The sequence below is a fragment of the Hyperolius riggenbachi genome, chromosome 8 (genome assembly GCF_040937935.1).
Source record: "Hyperolius riggenbachi isolate aHypRig1 chromosome 8, aHypRig1.pri, whole genome shotgun sequence".
Lineage (NCBI taxonomy): Eukaryota > Metazoa > Chordata > Amphibia > Anura > Hyperoliidae > Hyperolius > Hyperolius riggenbachi.
This window is the reverse complement of record NC_090653.1, coordinates 80,492,682-80,513,421: the sequence shown is the minus strand read 5'-3', so window position 1 is coordinate 80,513,421 and position 20,740 is coordinate 80,492,682. Positions and strand designations below refer to the sequence as shown.

Below are 20,740 nucleotides of genomic sequence, written 5' to 3'. Positions count from 1 at the left end.
TATAAATATCGTTTAATGGGCGCCAAACAGGGAAAAAAAGCCGCCGGAGATTATTAACGTTTTACAAACAGCGCCCGGAGATTTTTAAGGTTTTATAACTGTGCTTGTGATGATTTAACTTTACATAATGAGCCCGTGACGAATAACGTTTATAAAGATACTAAATCACTATTTCTAAAACATTTCTAAAACATTATTATCCACTCAAAAAATTATTTACATTTTTTTATTTACATTTTTTATGTATTAATGTTTGTAAAACATTATTATCCATATGGGGTCTTAGGTTTAGGAACCACCAGGGGGGTCTTAGGTTTAGGCACCAACAGGGGGGTCTTAGGTTTAGGCACCAACAGGGGGGTCTTAGGTTTAGGCACCAAAAGGGGGGTCTTAGGTTTAGGCACCAACAGGGGGGTCTTAGGTTTAGGCACCAACAGGGGGGTCTTAGGTTTAGGCACCACCAGGGGGGTCTTAGGTTTAGGCACCACCAGGGGGTTTAGGGGTTAGGGATAGGTACAGGGAGGGTTTTTAACAAACGTAAATATAAGTTTCAGTTTAGAAACAGGGAAGATTAACGTTTTAAGAATTGCCGATCTCATACACATTATTTAATGATTTATAAATTCTTAAAACACTATTTGTAAACGAAATTCTACACAATATTTTTATAAACGATAATACTGCTTATCGTTTACACCACGCGCCCTTTTTCCCCGACGCCCTTATTTGATGTACGCCTGGCAACATTCACCAGGTGGATTGTTAGGGACTTCTTGTATGATTTCACAGATTCTCTGGTATCATGCAAAAGAAAAATGCTAGGTGAAAAAACAATGTTTTCTGTTCCATTAGCCCATGAACCTGTTTCCAGAAGGAAAGGATGATCGGACAAGACCAAAAACCAAGGCAGATGATGCCTGCACCTGATGCACAGCGCCAGCATAAGTCGGAGATTGAAGGGTACATTTTGTGCAGACACTGGAGTGTGGGATAACAGATGAACAGAATCTTATATCCCAATTCTTAGGTGTTTGCATTCATGTTTTAGTGCACAGCAGATTAATCGCCATTTCATTCAAAAAGGCATAGAATCTGTGTTGTACTCATTGTTAAATTCAAATTAACTTACATTTGGAAAAATGCAAATCACTTAAAGTGGACCTGTTTTAAAAAACATAATATCAATTACATCATAAATATTAGTACTCTACTGAAAGTAAACGTATTATTTTACTTTCAAATATCATCATTTTAGCAGTGGCTGGATAATGTACTGTTTAAGGGCTCTGCCTTTGACATGTGAGACCAGGGTTCTAATCCTGGCTAGGGCCAGTACCTATTCAGTAGGGAGTTCAAGGCAAGACTCCCTTACACTGCAGGGTGGTCCGAAGTGGCTGCAGCTCTCGAGCTCTGTGAGTCCGACAGGAGAAAAGCGCTATACAAATGTTCGGATTATTATTTTCTGTCTGCAGTCTGGTAGTGTGTACCTCCATATGCTGCCTGGTTGGCTATGTAAATACCACTGTAAGCTGTCCAGGGCATTGCTATGTGCATCAGCCCCTGGAACTTGCCTCCTTTCTTTCCTTTCAGGAATCACGTGCAGAAAGGGAAAGAGAGGCTTATCAGCTCCGAGCATGACTAGCATTGCACCTGGTACCCGGCAGCATGTCACGTGGGGAGTGGCTAAATACATACATAAATAAAGGAAAAGATGCCTTATTATTAAAAAAAAAAAAAAAAAAGAACTTAAATACACCCATAATTATACATTTCAATAAGGAAGCAATGGAAGTACTTCCACTTTAAAGCTGACCTGAACTAACAACTTCCTCTCTGCTCTAAAAGATAAGCAACAACATAATAACCTTTAAAGTAAAACATTTATTTGTTTACAGCTGATACAAATCCTGCAATACATCTGCAGTGTGTCTACTTCCTGCTTTCATGGAAGCAGGCATATTGTTATCATCCTGTGTTTACAAATTAGTTGCTCTGCCATGGCAGCCAGTTGACACCGCTGAGAAATCAAATCACACTTGTGATTAGTCACAGATGAGGGGGAATTAGACAGGCTAAACTCTCTAAATACATTCAAGGTGCATTTCTCTATGTTTTCCTTCTGTCTTGTGCAAGAGTTCAGGTCCACTTTAAGGGCTCAAACCCACTAGAAGCCTTTTCCTAGCGCTAGTGATTTGAAAAAGCTCTTGCTAATGTAATGCTATGGGGGATTTTTATAAAATCACATCGCTCAAGTGCGATCACACCCATAGCATTACATTAGCAGGAGCTTTTCAAATCACAAAGTGCTCAGATAAGCACTCCTAGTGGGTTCCAGGCCTTAGCGTGATGGGATTGAAATTCTGGCCTATTCCATGTCATACACTGTACAACAACGTACAGTTACCACAACAGCATTTTTGTGGTCTGCCTTTAGTAAAGCAAAATCTGATTAGCTGCCCTGCATCACAGCGCTTTGGACATCGTCTCTGAACAAGCAAAGGCTGTCCTACGCTGTAAGCTGGGGAAATGAGCAATGGAACTTCAGCGATCCTCTCAAGTGAGCTGGGCAGGAAACATCAGGCATTTGGCTTGCAGGAAAGACGTCTGGTGTTGTTGATGAAACTCGTAGGATAACTGGGCACAGCTAGATCAGGAAAGACAAGTAACTGAGGGAAGGAGTAATTGGGTCAGAGGGTTTGAAGATTACACAGGAAAACACCACCCATTCACTTCTGATCTTAAACATTCACAGGATGTTCGTGATGTATGCTGAGAACGCTTGATCAAATGTGACATTAAGGTAAGAAAGCTCTGTGTGCACTGATGTCTCAAGCTTCTCCTCCACATACAGTATCTCATCTTTTGTCTTCTACAAGACTGAGCACAAATCCAAGCTGCATCAGTTTTGGAAGGGTAGACACTCTATTTTTGTAGAACAAACCATTTATTCTGTCCTGTACATCAGTCCAGTCAATCTTTAGATTCTTTCTGTACAGATCGGTATAAATAAATATACTTCAATGTGAACCTGTGACTTTGTTTATATAGCATTGGGGGTTACAAAGGGTAACAGTAAATTCGGGCGCCTGAGGCAAGTGGACAAATCGGGCGCCGCCATTCACTCCCATAATAAATATCGTTTAATGGGCGCCCGACAGGAAAAAAGGGCGCCGGAGAAAAATAACGTTTTATAAGCGGCGCCCGGAGACTTTTACTGTTTTATAACTGCTTCTCATGATTACACATTATTTTATGATTTAAAATTTTTTAAACATTATTTTTAAACGAAAAACAGTACAATCTTTTTTAAAACATTATTTTTAAACGAAAAACAGCACAATATTTTTTTCACACGTTATTAATGCTTATCACAGGGGGGTCTTAGGTTTAGGCACCACCAGGGGGGTCTTAGGTTTAGGCATCAACAGGGGGGTCTTAGGTTTAGGCACCATCAGGGGAGTCTTAGGTTTAGGCACCACCAGGGGGGTCTTAGGTTTAGGCACCAACACGGGGGTCTAGGGGTTAGGGGTAGGTACAGGGAGGGTTACTTACTATTTTTTTTTTTAAACGTTATTATACGTTTCACTTTTTAAACGGAAGATTAACGTTTTCACAATTGCCAATTTCATGCACATTATTTAATGATTTATAACTTTATAAAACATTATTTTTAAACGAAATATAGTACATTATATTTTTAAACGTTATCCATGTTTATCGTTTAAAACCCGGCGCCCTTTTTTCCCAGCGCCCCTTTTTAACGTACGCGTTACAAAGTGCCTGCTCTACACTTTAATGTACTGAGTGCATTTTCTGTACCCCCAAAAGAATCCTTCAATAACAAGAGCACATTTTATGTAATCGGCAGGTTTGCTCTGGTCTGGAGCTTCATGCTGCCCTAGATGAAGAAAAGGTGACCTCACTAAGGGAAGGTGTTTTTATTTGAATTCTGAGGCAGCACATACAAATTAGAGCATGGTTTTTCAGTCATGTTTGTGGAACCTCCAGGGGTTCTGTGTCCTCTGATGACATGGTGAAGCTGGGCACAGAATTTCCTCTCTGCATTCCTTATGCTATGTAGGGCTGTAGGCCACTCCTGCTTGGGCAATATATGTTACTCCCTGGAAGATGCTGGAAGCAAAAGACCCTCACTAGATCCACATTATGGTGTGCTCTTTCTTTCCTATCTGCAAGGCCAGCTACATACTGACAGCACTGCTTCTACTAACCCCACCTCTTTCAACCCAATGTTCACTCATGGAGGACACATTGTCCCCAGGTAATTTTTGTTGTCTTCAATGTTTTCCAAGTATATCTCCATGTCTCCAGGGTTGCACACTGCTGCAGTAACGTAGGGTATTTTGGAGATTTATATTTCAAGATGGGAGTACTTAAAATCGAGGGCTGTGGAGTCAGTACAAAAATTGTCTAACTCCAACTCCGACTCCTCAGTTTATGAAACCACCGGCTCCAGGTACCCAAAATGGCTCAGACTCCGACTCTGACTCCTTAGTGTAATACTTAACAGGGCTGTGGATTTGGTACTAAAATCATCAGACTCCTCAATTTATGAAACCTTCGACACCAACTCTGACTCCAGGTACTCACAATTGCTCCGACACTTTTTTCTACATACCATAGATACTATTTCTGAAGCACTTCCAACATGCTTGAATTAAGAACTGAAGTACCAATATCCGTAATCCTGAGTTATGCCTTCGACAATGTGGGACCGAGCAGGGTGGCACTGGCCAGCTGCAAGTGATAAAGAGGAGGCTATTCCATGCAACCCTACTGATGGCCGCTGCAACATAACAAAGAATTGCCTAAACTCTTCAGGCAGGATGAGTGGATGTGTTGCATTTAGTTATAACTAATTAGAATCCAAGGGGCATATTCATTATCAGCTACAAGAACAGCTGTTGATTTGTTGAACTCCACACACAGCTTCTTCAATTTTGTCCACAGCAGTTTTGCAGGCAATCTTCATGTTCAGAAAACATGGACAAGAATCACATTTCTCACCTAATTTCCTGGTTCTCTACATCATGTGATGCTGAGCACCCAATAATGTGAGGAGGTATCCCAGGGGACCCCATGCTCGTGTCAGCATAAAGGAGAGTAGCCTAATAGACAGGGACCAACCACTGAAGATCACTCCCAGCTGCCATACTGTAAAGTCCCAGGGATATCAATGACAGACAAAAAGTATCTAACAAATACAGTGATTTTTTTTTTCAATGAACAATATCAATAAAATACAGCTGAAAATGTTCTCTCTGCCAGATTGTAGCTGGTAAAGAAGCTTTCTTGTGTGATGATAAAGAGATGAACTTAAAGTGGATCCGAGATGAACTTTTACTTATTGCATAATTGTGTTACTTTCCTATTGTTTATAGGGCATTCCTCAAGCCAAATCCTTTTTTGTTTTAATACTCAAATTCCCTATAAACTAAACAAGCCCCGCCCACCGTTTTCAGAGAGCCTTGGCAGTAGCAAGGGCTCATGGGAGCTCAGTCTAGGCAGGAGGAGGGGAAGGTATTACTAGCCAGAGATTTCAGAGGCAGAGGGGAGGAGGGAAGAGGAGGGGGGATTAGGTTTTTTCACATTCTGAGTGCTGATGGTGCAGATAAGCTTGGCTGTGTGTAATGTTTACAAACAACATGGCTGCTGTCATTGTATCACAGGAAGAAATAATCATATTCTATTAAAGCTGTATGCAGACAGATTTGCTGTTTAAACCATCTAAACTGTACATAAGATATATAGACAAGTTACTTGTTATAGTTAGTTTTTCATCTCGGATCCGCTTTAAGTGCCTCTAAGCACACTTTAAGTGCAAGTTTTTTGCTTATTTACAAAGTACTTATTTACTAATATGCCCCTTCAGGTTATTGGTAGGGCAGTGTAGAAATGGAAATGAACACCTCAATGGCTACTTCAAGCAAGTCAATCCCTCCAATGTCAGTTTCATCTACACACATTTAACATAAGCAGAAATAAAACACATGATCGATTTATAAGTCTCTAATTTGTATAGTCATGACCACTTTTCACTTCAGCTAGCTCTATCGGAGTAAAAGAGAAAAAGAGAAGCAAGGCATAATCACATGACTATGGCCAGCCAATCAAAGGCCTTCATTCACATAATTAAACTGACTAAAATAATGGCCAAATAACTCCTCAATGAGAGTTTACATAGGAGAAACTGTAATAGCTCTGAACTTCAATCTACGTTTATGTGGGGAAGGGTCACAGGAGAGCAAAGAGCTACTGTACATTAAATTACAGCATATAAAGCCTAAGTTCAGGAATAGCTTAATAACAGAACATTGTTTTATATCAATTGTTAGTAAAAAGTGAGAAGGAAGCAACGAATGGTATCCTGATGCGTGGGGGCACCATAATAAAACAGTATCACTCATTGGCTAATAGCTACTTAGCTATCCTATCTAGCGTGTGTGTGTGTGTAGGGGGGGGGGGGGGGGAGGAAATATTTCAGGCTAAATGTGTGTTCATATTAAGTAGTAAGTTGCTGAGGGTCTCTGAACGAGTGAAAAGCATAGTTCCCTTTTATTTTCCAATAACTGCAAGGTTTGTATGAAAGTGTTTATGCTTAATTTAAAATATTGTTCTGTAAAATAAGCATAAATCTGTAGTTGAAATGGAGCTGTAATGAAATGAATACTCTATGGTTAGCTTTGTGTTTCCAGTGCTCTTCACCTAATAACGCAGCACAGGATGTGAGCTGACTGATGACCCCAATCCCTGTTACTTCTCAGCCCAACATCCCCTTCCCCTGCTTGCAATGAATAAGAGGAAATTCTCACCGCTCGATCTGCGTCTTTGATTTCCTCCAGGGACAGGTGGGAGCGGCCGGCGGGGGGAGACCTCTGCTTCAAGGGGCTGTACTTCTCTCTTACTTTTACTGGCTGGAGAAACAAATATCAAACTTTATCAGGAAGACAAGTGAAGGGAAACAAACTGTTGTGATAAAAATATCAGTGCCAGGGTGACTAAGAAGGAGGTTCCAAGTGTGGCTGAACCATTGTTGTAGTGAGCTTCAGTGTCACTAGGGTTAGGTCTGAGGACTCCAGTCTAGGGTATATTTTTAAGAGATTTGAGTGGTTGAACCTCCCAGGATTGGCTGTCATTAGCTGTTACAAGACTTAAAGGATACACAAGGTGACATGAGGAGTTAAACATGTATATGTACAGTGCCAAGCATACAAATAACTATTCTGTGTTCCTTTTTATCTTTTTCTGTCTGAAAGATTTAAAAATCAGGTATGCAAGTGACAGTTTCTGTCTGGGTCGGACTATAACCTAACCCTCACAAATAAGGGATTACAGCCATAAAACACTTTCCTAGCAGAAAATAGCTTCTGAGAGCAGGAAAAAGATAAAAAGGATCAATAGTTCATAGATTTTCGCTCTGAGATACCTTAATGCATGTATCATTGCGCAGAGAGAATGAAACAATAAAAACTTAAAAAAGTAGATTTAAAAATAAAATAAAACTGAGGGATATCTTAAAAAAGGGGTACATTTTAGGAAAAGGAGGATAGATACAAATGTTTATCTCATCAGTTTGTTTCATCTCGTGTTTCCTTTACAGATGCCATACATCACTCGATTATCCATCAAGCCATTAAGCGATCGACTTTATTGGGCAATCAACTACAGTGTGGTTGATTGAAAGTCGATCGTCTAGTGGCCCACACACTATAAGCGGGATCCTATGTGGTTCTTCACTTATCGATCTGAACAATGCCTTCATGGTCTGAAACCAAAAATCGATTCTGTGCCAATAAAAATCAGCAGCCGATTCCTTTACCATCGACCGATATTTTCCATGCTGTCCGATCGAGTAAATTGGATGATTAGACCAGATATCGGCCAATTTCCATCGATTCAGCAGAATGGAACATGATGGATTCTCCCTCGAACCGATAACATTATCGAATAGAGTGGTGGATCGTACAGGAAAATCAGGTTATGTATGGGCTGTACAATATGGTTAACATATGTAAAGGAATTTCCTCTCAAATCTGACATAGGTAAACGATCAATGTAATCCGGCTCTCTACAGGAAGTCTCTGGCTTCGCCAGTTCAGAATGGCGAATGTAAAAAGCCTCATAAACACACTAACATTTTCCATCAGATCGACCGGGGATCTGATAAGAAATTGCATCGTGTATAGACGTCCAAATTGTTTCCGAATCTGATCGGACTGGTCGGAAATTATCTAATAGATCCGTCAATCTGACAGAAAATTGTACCGTGTGTACCCAGCTTTAGCCAGACAGTAGGAATCTTTGTGATGAATGTTACATTCAGCGCTACATATAAATATAGATGGTTTACAGATTTCACTTAGGCCCGGTTCACACTAGCGTTCGCTGTCCGGATTCGCCTGATCGGATCCGGACCGTATACTGTACAAACGGAACGTACGTTCCGCATAGCAATGCAAAGTCTATGCGGAAGTTCCCATGCGTACGTTCCGGATCCGGACTCCGGACACTTTTCCAACATGCGCTATTTTTCGGGTCCAGATCATCCGGCCCACGCACCCGGACCGGAGCCTGACTGCACCATCCGGAAATAGAAACCAATGGGGAACGGAAAGCACAGAACACACTGGATACAAACACCTGACGTTCTACCCCACTTCCTATGCGTATTCTAGCGGCCATTTCGGATGGGGACACATGGGCCCAGCATTCCTGGAGTGGAGCAGCAGTGACTAATGTGCTGGAGCTATTTGGCAGTATGTCGGAGGTGGAGGTGAGGCCTAAACAGCGGAGGAACCTGATTCTAGAGGTGCACCAGGTGCACCATCTGCTGACCCTAACAATTTTAATAGTAATTTCACTATTTTTACCACACGGATCCGGATGGCAGCCTGATGCATGCGTGATGCAAACGGACCGGATCTGGTCCTGATCCGATCCGGATCCGGTCCGTTTGCATGCCAAAACGCAAGTGTGAACGGGGCCTTACTGCACTGGTTTAATCCAGTGATATATTTAACCTCCTGGGCGATAATCCTGAGCTGAGCTCAGGGTATGTCGCGCAGGAGGAGTTCTCAGGCCCTAGTGGGCCGATTTACATAATTTTTTTTTGTTACACGCAGCTAGCACTTTGCTAGCTGCGTGTAACTTCCGATCTGCCGCTACCCGCCGTGCCACGCAGCACCCCCTCTCCCCGACCCCTTGAGCAGCCTGGCCAATCAGTGCCAGGCAGCGCTTAGGGGTGGATCGGGACTCCCTCTGATGTCACGACGTCCATGACGTCGGTGACATCATCCCGCCCTGTCGCCATGGAGACCGGGGAAGCCCAGCAGGAAATCCCGTTCTGAACGGGATTTCCTGCTTACTCTGATCGCCGAAGGCGATCGGAGTGGGTGGGGGGATGCCGCTGCGCAGCGGCTATCATGTAGCGAGCCCAGGGCTCGCTACATGATTTAAAAAAAAAAAAAAAAAAGTGCTGCGCCCCCTCCTGGGCGATGTAATTGTATCGCCCAGAGGGTTAATGACTAAATGTACAAAGTTTATTGCAAGCTTCTGAAACTTTTAAAACTTTTTCAAAAGTTTGCAATAAACTACGTACAGTTAGTCATTAAAGTGAATCAGGGGAGAAAATAATCTGATGGGATAACAAATTATATTTATCTTCCTACTTCTAAAAATTACTTTTTAAAGTATCCCTTGGTCTTCTTTTATATTTAACATATTAGGTTGAATGTTTTACTGTGTCTAATCAGTTGCAGCCTATTAATTGTCCCAGAGTTAAGAAAAAGGTCAATAGTTCATGTATTTTATATATCTCTCTGTCCACAGAATCTGTATTCTGCCAGGAAAAACGGTTATGGCTGTAATTTGCTTATCAGTGATATTTACTATATTCCCCGACAAGGGGAATGCCTAGAAATTAACTCTTTCAGGGAGCAAAATAAAGTAAAACAGCCTGGTTATTAATATGTTTTGTACTCTACATACACGTTTATCTCATCATGTCCCGTTGACTCGGGTACACTTTAAAGGTATTACCTAACAGCTTAGTGGGGGTTGCCGCTGCTGGCTGGAGGGACTTGGACTGGCGTTGTGGGCACAGGAGGACTCCAGGGGGCTGCAAGAAGCCCCAGGTAAGTTCAAATCATTTTTTAAAGTTGACTCAAGTCTCCCTTTAAGCCTATATACTGTAGTTTGTTGAAGTCAAGCAGTCTTCTAGCCATCTGTAGTTTGTGTGTGAGCACTATAGCACCCAACCGTCTTATTATTGGAGGACAGTGCCTATTTTCAGGAATTTTCAATGTATTTATCATAACTGGAGATTTGCATAGCTCCCAAATGTCCTTTTTTCAGAGGCACAGTCCCTCTGGGAACCAAATCCCTCTGTCCTTCTCTCTTCCTCATTTGTCATTCTTTCAAGGCTCATGTCCAGATCTGTGTAAATATATTTATTTTTTTGTACTGAAAATTTGTTTAATAGATCCTAAATGTTATTTTTACCATTTAGGTTGATATATTTCTTATTTATTTTTAAATGCTAAAATGAGGGAAAACTAATGATGATAGAGAGGACCAATGTGGTCTGAATGCGCATCGTTTGCTTCTGAATTCTTTCTGGTATCAGTGACTAGTGGGGGGTGATAATGGGTGTGGCAAGGCAGTGTGCCCTTAAAGTGCCCTTTCCTTCTTTATGTCAAAAAGTTGGGAAGCATGGATTTGTCAGAGGTATGTCCTTGGTTAAAACATTTTGCACTTTAAGATATCCCCCTTTTCTTTCCCGAAAAAGGAAAATATGTAATGGCAGCGGTGTAAGGTGACCACTCAGGGTCAGGACTCCAGGGGCACGGACACATATCTTTTTTTTTTTTTTTTTTTTTTTTTTTTTTTGCCTCAGATCGTTCACTTGCTCAACTAATGAAAACATCACTTCATTGCCATGCTCCCGAGTTGAGCTGAACTTTCATCATCAATTGGCAATTTTTTAAATACATATTTATGAGTTGATACAGTTTAATAATACTAGTAATAATACTTCCATCTGAGACATACAAGGAGCTTTCTCTCCTACATGTTCTTTCACCCACCAAATTCCAAACATTCAACCATGTATCCTTTTCCCACTCTCCAATCATCCAGCCCTATGTACCCCCCTCTCCCCCTCCCCGTTTGACCTAAACACTAATCTCTGACCATACCTCTCTCCATCTATCCAGAATTTTACTATTAGAACCCTCATTTGTCTCCCACTCTTCTAATTCCAGAAACCTTCCCATTTCTGTGAGCCACTCCCCTAGATCCGGAACTATTGGGCTTTTCCAGTAACAAGCTATTATTTTTTTTGCCACAATTACTGCTGGAAGAATCCAACTGTTGCTGTCACCTAATCCAAAAATAATCGTTAATTCTGTGAATCTACCCCTTTTGTTTGATTTTCGATCATAGAATGATTCTATATCGGACCAAAGTTTTTGTATCTTTGGACAAGTCCACCACATGTGCTTCAAATCACCCCTTTCAATGTGGCATCGCCAGCATAAGTCCTCTTGATTTGCTTTCATCTTCGCTTTCCGAGCCGGGGAGATATACCATCTTGCTACCAATTTGTAATTAACCAACTGATACCCAGGGTTGCGAGTTAACCAAATGTTTTGGAATATTTTCTCCCAATCCATGGTCGGAGGAAAGTCCATCTCTTTTTCCCATTTACTACAAAAGGGAGGGAGAGGTGGATCCAAATACTGGCTTATGAAAGTATATAAATGGGAGATAGATTTTTCCTTCTTTATAGCGTTGGAAAAGCATTTTTCAAAAAAGTTTTGTTGTATTCTGATTTTACCCTTGACTTTGTCAAAAAAACTTGTTAATTGACAATACTTGAGATACTTTTCTTTCTTTTTACTTTTGTCTAGATCCATTATTCTTAAATCAATAATCTCAGATAGCGTTGTTGTCGGCATAAAAAGGGAGTCCTTAAACCAGTGTTCATCCATTCCAGGTCTAAAGTCTGGATTATTTCCCAAAGTCCTCAAGGGGGGAATTTCTTTTTTATCGTTACATTCCAATAATTCCATAAAGGATTGAAGAGTAGGAGCAAGAAGAGGATGTGACATTCCTTGTATGACCTTCCTGACTGTTTTGGGATGCCATGAACCTATCTGTGTAAAATCTATGATATCCTTCTCACTTCTGGACCAAAATTTTAGATGGGAAGCTATCCTAATGTCCAGAAGCCTATCGAGTTGAATACTCTTATAGTAATATTGAACATTTGGGACCCCCATACCGCCCATCTCCTTAGAACGACAAATCGTTCGAAATGCTATTCTGTGTTTGCTTCTCCGCCATATACAATCACCGAAAGCTCTATCCCATCTTACAAACCAGAATTTGGGTACTGCTATCGGAAGATTCTGCATAATAAAATTAATTTTTGGAAGAATTTTCATTTTTATCAAATTTATTCTACCGATGACATTCAAGGGTGCCCCTTCCATTGTTTTTAAAAGATGTATACCATCGCGCTGAACAGATACATAATTTTCCTTGAAAAGATCCTCGCTATTTTTGCAGATATTAATTCCTAAATATTTAATTTTCTGATCTGTGTAATTAAAATTATATTTATTTTTAATCTCTTCTAATACATCCTGGTCGCAACCCATGTTTAACAGAATTGACTTCTCATTATTTATTTTAAAGTTTGAGACCTTACAGAAGTCCTCTAGAATTTTATAGACCCTCTCTAATGAAGATTGGGGGTTGCTCAAGGTTAGCAATAAATCGTCTGCATAGGCCAAAATCTTATTTTCGTAATCTCCTATTTTCCATCCCAATATCTCTTTTTCTTTCTGTATAGACGAAATTAGAACCTCCATACATAAATTAAACAATAGAGGAGAGAGGGGACATCCCTGTCTGACTCCATTGTTCACCATAAATGGTTTTGACATTACCCCATTGATCTTAACCTTAGCGTCTTGGTTACAATATAGTCCCATAATTCTATCCATAATGATTTCCCCAAAACCGTAAACCCTCAATGTTGCATAAATGAAAGGCCTAGCTATTCGGTCGAAAGCCTTTTCGGCATCGATGGCTAGTAAAACTGCTCGATCTTTATTACATTTCACTCTAAATTGAAAATTAATCGCTGCAAAAATGTTATCTCGCATATGATGGCCTTTTCTAAAACCGGCCTGTTCTTTGCCCAATATATTATCTAGGATTTTCGCTATTCTTAATGTTAATATTTTCGCGTAGATCTTCACATCAGTGTTAAACACTGAGATCGGCCTATAGCTTGAACAGTTTTCTAAATTTTTTCCCTCCTTTGGGATTACTGTAATTATCGCCAAATTTCCAATACGCGAAAAGGGTTCTTTACCATTATGTTCATTCATCATCTTACATAGACTTGGGACTACTTTATCATCGAAATGCTTGTAAAAATCCGCTCCGAAGCCGTCTGGGCCCGGGCTTTTTTGACTTTGTAGGGTATGTATTACTTCTTTGATTTCCTTTTCGGTAATTGGGGCCTCAAGTTCCTCTTTTTCCTCACTCCCTAACTGAGGAAGCTTCAATGGATGAAAATAATTCGCCAATTGATCCGGGGTCACGTTTATGTTTTGATTAAATAACTCTCCAAAATAGTCAACAAAAACATTGCCCATAATACTACTATCAAAACAGATATCCCCTTTGCCATCGCGAATTTTCTCTATATAATTACGATTCTTCTTTTTTTCTATTAGACTTGCCATAACTTTCCCCGGTTTATTAATACTGATTGCATAATCTCTTTTCAGCCGTTTATAGTGATTGCGAACGGGCACGGACACATATCAATCTGGTGCCCTGTCCACCTCATTCTGATGAACGGGTCACGGAGTATGACACTGTAACCCACTTCCTGCCTGAGTAGTCATGTGACCGTGTAACGGCTTTAGTCAGCTAAAGCAAGGCCAGTATAAACAAGGAGTAGAAATACTTACTGAGGTTTCAGACACTCTGCTGGCCACATGTCTCTCTAATCGGTCTTCCTCTATACCTGTAAGAGTAACATCATTAGCTTCTTTATTCAGCGTTACACAAATTAAGACATTTTATAATACTTAGTATTGTATAATAAAGTGGTCTATCTGTCCACCAATAACTTTAAAATCTGCAGAATTTTGAAGGACCAAGGCCCCTTTTACACTATATGCTGATAAACTGATGTGTTTTAACTTTCCATAGCAGTTCACCATCAACACATCAGGATATTTATAAAGAGGTTAGAGTATGTGCCAAGATTTAGAACCTTCTGAAAATACTGTACAGGTCCATCAATCAGGCCAAACTTAGGACTTGTAGTGGAAACCATTCATGCCACAAGATGGCAGCACTATTTTATTTACTTATTGTATTTATAAAACGCCAACATATTACGCAGGGCTGAGAGAAACCATCATCAGAGAGACTGGAGCATCCACAGTGGTCAGGTTTCCTCAAATTAATATTTCACAATAACTTATTCTGTTAATCCGGTACAGCCCCTTTCATCATGGGGTAGACTGGGATCAGCTATTTTAAGTAACACATTCTGGATGCCTGAGGCCGTATGGACACCTGCCTCCCTCACTCCAGGGTCTCCAGCAGATCCAGAGCAGGGCATGATCATCATGTTGGACAACACAAGGCACACCCTGCAAGAGGCAGACACACTGAAGACACACATATCACAGCACAATATATGTGAATGTTTTTATTGTACACGCTACATATTTGCTCTGCAGCTGGAGATTAGTGTCTTTCTGGCCAATGAGTTGTTTGTAGAGAAGTGAAATTACAATTGCCGTCGTAGTTTAGCTTTATTGCCCTTGTTTTAGTAGCCCCATTAGTGACTTTTGTACAGTAAACAGTTTTTAAATTCTCCTGTTTGTTTTTGGTGCCAATTTACATGCCGTGAACTGGAGCCCCAAAACATCTGCAGTGTCCAAGAGGTGTAATCAGAGAAGGAAACAGTTTGTTAAAGAGAACCTGAACTGAAAATAAAAAGTCAAAATAACCATACACAGGTCATACTTACCTCCTGTGTAGTCTACTCCTCAATCTCTCTCTGGTCTCCTGCATTTTGTCTGTCCTCTGATCAATGGAATTCTCCATCCTCCATTTTAAAAATGGCCATTACCCCCTAACAGCTTCCTGGTCAGCACACTGGTAAACTGTAATATCACCCACTTGAGCCATAGGGAAACCTTGACATTACCTTGCACATTCAGTTGTAACTGACAGCTGCTGATATAGAACTGACAGCAACTGGTATATTTTCAGTTCTGACAAAATATTGTCAGAACTGGAAGGGATCATTGTAAGAAAATGGTGAGCTTCTGAGAGGAACTGACGGTGAGGTTAGTATGTAATATTCATTTGCAGCTATGCCATGTGTTTATTTTAAATAATTTTACCCACTTCAAGTTCCCTTTAAGGATCACCACTATGCAATGCACATATAGAGGTGTTCATTACTAGCATAACATCAATGAAAATCTATTAAGATGGATGAAGGAGGGTCCCTATTGGGCCCCTCTAGTCCAAGGGCCTCGATGTGGTCGCAACTTCTGCATCCCCTAGTGCTGTTCACTGGATGCAGACTGTAAGTCATGCAGCATCTCCTTGCTCTTACCTCCAAGCTCAACCCTAATCTCAGTCCCTGCCCTATGCTTAACCCTAACCTCCTTCCCCTTCTCTGTCTGCAAACCAACCATAAACCACCCCTGGCTCCAATGGGCCCTCCCCCCCTATATTTAACTATTGCCCCTCTTCCTTGTGCCTATTATTAATTTAACACTTCCCCTAAATTCTGCCCTAACCTGTTCCTTTTCCTCTTCCTAATGCTGGGAATACACCATGAATTTTTTCAGCAGATAGCTGGCTCGATCCATAATTTCCGACGGTCCGATCTGATTTAGATCATTTTTCTGATCAATTTTCTCATAGAGGTGAATGGAAATCAATTAGGAAAACATTCGGAAAATTGATCGGAAAATCGAAAACCGAAAATCGCTTCCTGATCATAACCCTCATGCCCTAAAGTTTACCTCGACTTTTACCTTCTAAACAAATCTAGCCTGACAAACCTTAGCCTAGCCCTAACTTATCAACAAAAAAAGTGAAAATACATTTCCTCTGTCCACCCTCCAATACAATATTGCACTATATATAGATACAAAACATGACGTTTCAGTTGGACACAGTCTTCTTGCAAGTGAGAACAAAAGAATACATAATATCGGTTAAAAAGTAACATGGCCAAATGCTGCTAAAACACACATAGCACCAAGTTGGCTTACTACTACTTTATCAGTGACCACTGCTATCAAAAAGTGGATTCCACCATATCTGAGAAAATAAATGCTAGAATTGATGATGAAAGTGCAAAAGAAACACAGAGAGCCTTATATAGTGCAGTATGTACTGGAATTGGGTGAATGTTAAAGTGTGAGAAAAAAGGGTACTCACAAACCAGGGTTACCTTCTAGGCAACCACTGTGTAGGCAGGTGAGGAGATTAGACCTGTCCTCACTCAGGATAAAGAAGTTTCTCTCTATAGATTGGAAAAGAAGGGGTATATAACCCCTCCACCAGGGGTGGACTCAATACTCCTAGAAGAAAACAAAGGTGCCAACAGGATAAAACAAGTAAAAAATTAAAAAAAAAATGCTTGGGAGGCAGTGGTGGACTTGTGTCACAGAGGCGCCTGGTGCATCACTGACTATTTACTGTTTATACCCCTGTTTATTGCCTGATGAAGCAGGTCAGGCTGTGAGACGTGTTGCAGCATGTTTTGGGAGTATACAATAAATCTATGTCTTTTCGAAATGGACAGTTATTGTGTCTGCTTCTAGGAGGCAAGTCCACCACTGCTTCCCAAGCATTTCTATAACATTTTAGATTGTTTTATCCTGCTGGCGCCTCTGTTTTCTATCTGCAAGCGATGATGGAAGTGGTGCCTTTTGAAGTGGGCCCCTTGGATTTCCTTCAGAGAGAAGCAAGTGGGGTTAAACCTCCTCCTCCTGTATGTTATTTGCTATATATTTGTAATTTATCTGACTGATTGATTTCCCTGACTACCATGCTTTGTAGTATAATATTCCTTTCTGCTAACTGACTGCTAAGTTATGTTCGCAGGCTTGTTTTGTTGTACTTATTTGACACAATGTTTACACCTCATGATTTTTTGATATTTTTAAAATTCTTCACATTTTACATATACAGTATCATTGTACACTTTTCATATGTGATGTCACAGTAGTATTGTTATACTTGTTCTTGTACTTGTACTTAAAGAGAACCTGAACTGAAATAAAAAAAAAAGTCTAAATAACCATACACAGGTCATACTTACCTCCCGTGTAGTCTACTCCTCAATCTTTCTCCTCTCCTGCGTCCCATTTGTCCACTGATCAATGGATTTTTACGTCCTCCATTTTAAAAATGGCCATTACTTCATAACAGCTTTCTGGTCAGCACACTATTAAACTGTAATATCACCCACTTGAGCCATAGGGAAACATGGACATTACCTTGCACATTCAGTTGTAACTGACAGCTGCTGATATATAACTGACAGCAACTGGTATATTTCGGTTCTAACAAAATATTGTCAGAACTGGAAGGGATCACTGTAAGAAGAAAACGGTGAGCTTCTGAGAGGAACTGATGGTGAGGTTAGTATGTAATATTCATTTCCAGCTACGTCACGTGTTTATTTTAAATAATTTTACTCGCTTCAGGTTCCCTTTAAAGGACCACTACCACAAAAATTGTCAAATACATGTAAACACATACAAATAAGACATACATTTCTTCCAGTGTAAAATGAGCTTTAAATTACTTTTATCCCATGTTGCTGTTACTTACCTTAGCTTGTAGAAATCTACTGGTTTTTGACTAGTCTATCTCTTCATGGGGGATTCTCAGTATTTCCTTTATTCTTTACAAAACACTCCCTGGAAAGGATATATAGTTCTATACAATCATGCTGGACACCCTCCCTACCGGTTTACACACTATTCTGGCCGATGGACTGAGCAACTGCTGTTCACTAAGTGCTTTTGAAAATAAAGAATATCCTGAGAATCCCCCATGAGGAGATGGGCTAGTCCAAAACACGTCAGTTCTGTTGGATTTCTACTACCTATTATAAGTGACAGCAACATAGGCGAAAAGCAATTTATAGCACATGTTGCTCTGGGAGAAATGTACTTTTAATGTGTTTGTTTTCATATAATTTACATTTTACAGTTTTCCATGAAGAGGTCCTTTAATAAAAGATTATGAAAATTAAATAGTAAGCTGTACTCTATAAAGCATTGTGTAAAATATCAGTACTGGGAGATACTTATCTGTACTGTGATGCTGTGGTAGGTAGCTGGAGGCAGGGCTGCCACTGAAACTCCTGCATTGGAGCCAATGCAAAGTACCCTGCTTACCTAGAAATGAGGCTGTGTGCAGGTCAATGAAACACTACACTGATATGGGGAAGAGTGATGAGTGAGCGCTGTTAAAACAGCAAAGGAGATTTGGGTGCAGCCGGCGCCAACATAGGCCATAATAGGAATTACGGCTATAGCAGCGGTCAGTGAGTAGCTTGGGCGCTGTCATAAGACGCAGTGCAAATTATTATTAAAATACTGATTTGGCAGCCAGCAATACCTGGAAGCCGAATTACATCATTCCCTACCATGCAGGGCTGGTTTTCTTATGAAGCAAGGTGAAACATTTGCATCAGGTTGCAGAGATTACAGGGTCAGCATGTTTACATTAACAGCATGCAGTCAGAGTAGGGGGCGACGTGAGAGGAAGGTGAAGAAGTCATCATTGGGGAAAAGCAGCTTGTTGTGCTGTGTGAGGAGGAGAGGGAGGCAGGAGAGCAGCAGTTTCTTTTGACTTGCACAGCAGAAGGGAGGAGGTGGCACTGCTGTTCTGACTGAGGAGGAGTGGAGTGGCTGAGGGTGAGCAGTTTGTTTGTCACAGACTCACAGCCAGCAATTGTGCTATTGTGTTGAGCTGCAGCATGTCACGTGAGAACATTAAATGAAGCAGAGTAAATTGATGAGTGCTGTGCGATCATTCCAAATTGGGGTGTGGGGGAGGGAGGCTTGTGGAGGCTCATCCTTGCAAGTTTGCCTCAGGCAGGAAAAAGTCTAGAAGCGGCCCTGCTACCATGCACGCCAACCAGGAGGGGTAACAGTAATAAACGCTGCAGGGACTTGTGCAGGAGCAGGGTAAGCCGTATATCAGCTTTATCCTGTGCCCAAATCTCCCGGCGGTATAGTCATAGGTATGCACGCTGAGGGGCATATGTGAAAGGGACATCACATCATGGTTCCCACATGAATACAGGGCCAGCATGGAGTGCAAATTGGAGCAAATGTGACCAGAGCAACTAATCAGTTCTGATTTGTAAAATGAAGTAAGAATTCCGATTGGCTGCTCCACCTTTCCATCGCACTGATCTTCTTATGCCCCATTTCATATAAGGGATACCGAAGTAAACCTCAATGGTGACACCTATACAGTATCATTGATGGTGCAATTTTCCCCTGAGCTGAATGTGGACCCTGCAAGACACTGCAGTGATGGCAGAAACATGAGTGCCCATTCCAGAGTCCCACGCCTGGCAGAGTGCTGCCCACGCCGACTGATTCTGAGAAAGGTCAGTGCTTCATAGATGAAATTCCCGGACCCTCCTGGGACAATAGCGGCCATATTCAGACTCCCTCAAAAGGCATTACAGACATACCAAGGAAAGGGTTTACACAAGTGAACAATGGTCTCCTTAACATATGGCCCAGCTCCACAGCCATCAACCCCTTCACTGCTGGAGAGCTACGCAATCACCAGCACTAAAAACCAGGTAAATAAATCATCTCTCTGTATAGCCATGTGCTTCCGGTAGAGTTTAGCTGAAAACAAAAACACAGCATTGATGACTGGATTCTGGATATTAGGCCATGATCCACTAAGGGCCATAGTAAATCAGTGAAAACAGGAACATGGCAGATGTTGCTGCTCAGTTATTTTTAAAGGGGAACTGAAGTGAGAGTGATAAGGTGGCTGCCATATTTATCTCCTTTTACACGATACCAGTTGCCTGGCAGCCCTGCTGGTCTATTTAGCTACAATAGTGTCTGAATCACATCAGAAACAAGCATGCAGCTAATCTTGTCAGATCCGACAATAATGTCAGAAACACCTGATCTGCTGCATGCTTGTTCAGGGGTTATGGCTAAACGTATTAGAGGCAGAATATCAGCAGGATAGCCAGGCAACTGGAATTGCTTAAAAGTAAATAAATATGGCAGCCTTCATATACCTCTCACTTCAGTTGTCCTTTAAGAGTACAAACCCCAAACCCTTAATTCTTCTTGCCCTACACACAGGTCAGTAACTTGCAAGGTAGTAATGTCAGGATTAGGACTGACAGCCCTGGAATGTGCACCTTTGAAGGATAGTGGTATTTAGAAAGGGATACTGTAGGGGGGGGTCGGAAGAAAAGGAGCTGAACTTACCCGGGGCTTCTAATGGTCCCCTGCAGACATCCTGTGTTGGCGCAGCCACTCACCGGTGCTCTGGCCCCGCCTCCAGTTCACTTCTGGAATTTCTGACTTTAAAGTCAGAAAACCACTGCGCCTGCACGCCCGTGTCCTCGCTCCCGCTGATGTCACCAGGAGTGTAC

The 20,740-nt window shown here is 41.2% G+C and overlaps 1 protein-coding gene across 1 annotated transcript in view; it reads right to left on the bottom strand.

The window, feature by feature from the left end:
* The window catches only part of PRX (periaxin), a 104,281-nt gene that overhangs the window by 17,246 nt on the left and 66,295 nt on the right, over positions 1-20,740 (bottom strand). Inside the window, exons 2-3 of the mRNA XM_068250778.1 lie at positions 14,010-14,065; positions 6,831-6,932 (exon numbers count right to left, since the gene is read on the bottom strand). Coding sequence (XP_068106879.1) covers positions 6,831-6,932; positions 14,010-14,065 — 158 coding nt within the window. The remainder of the gene's footprint in view (positions 1-6,830; positions 6,933-14,009; positions 14,066-20,740) is intronic.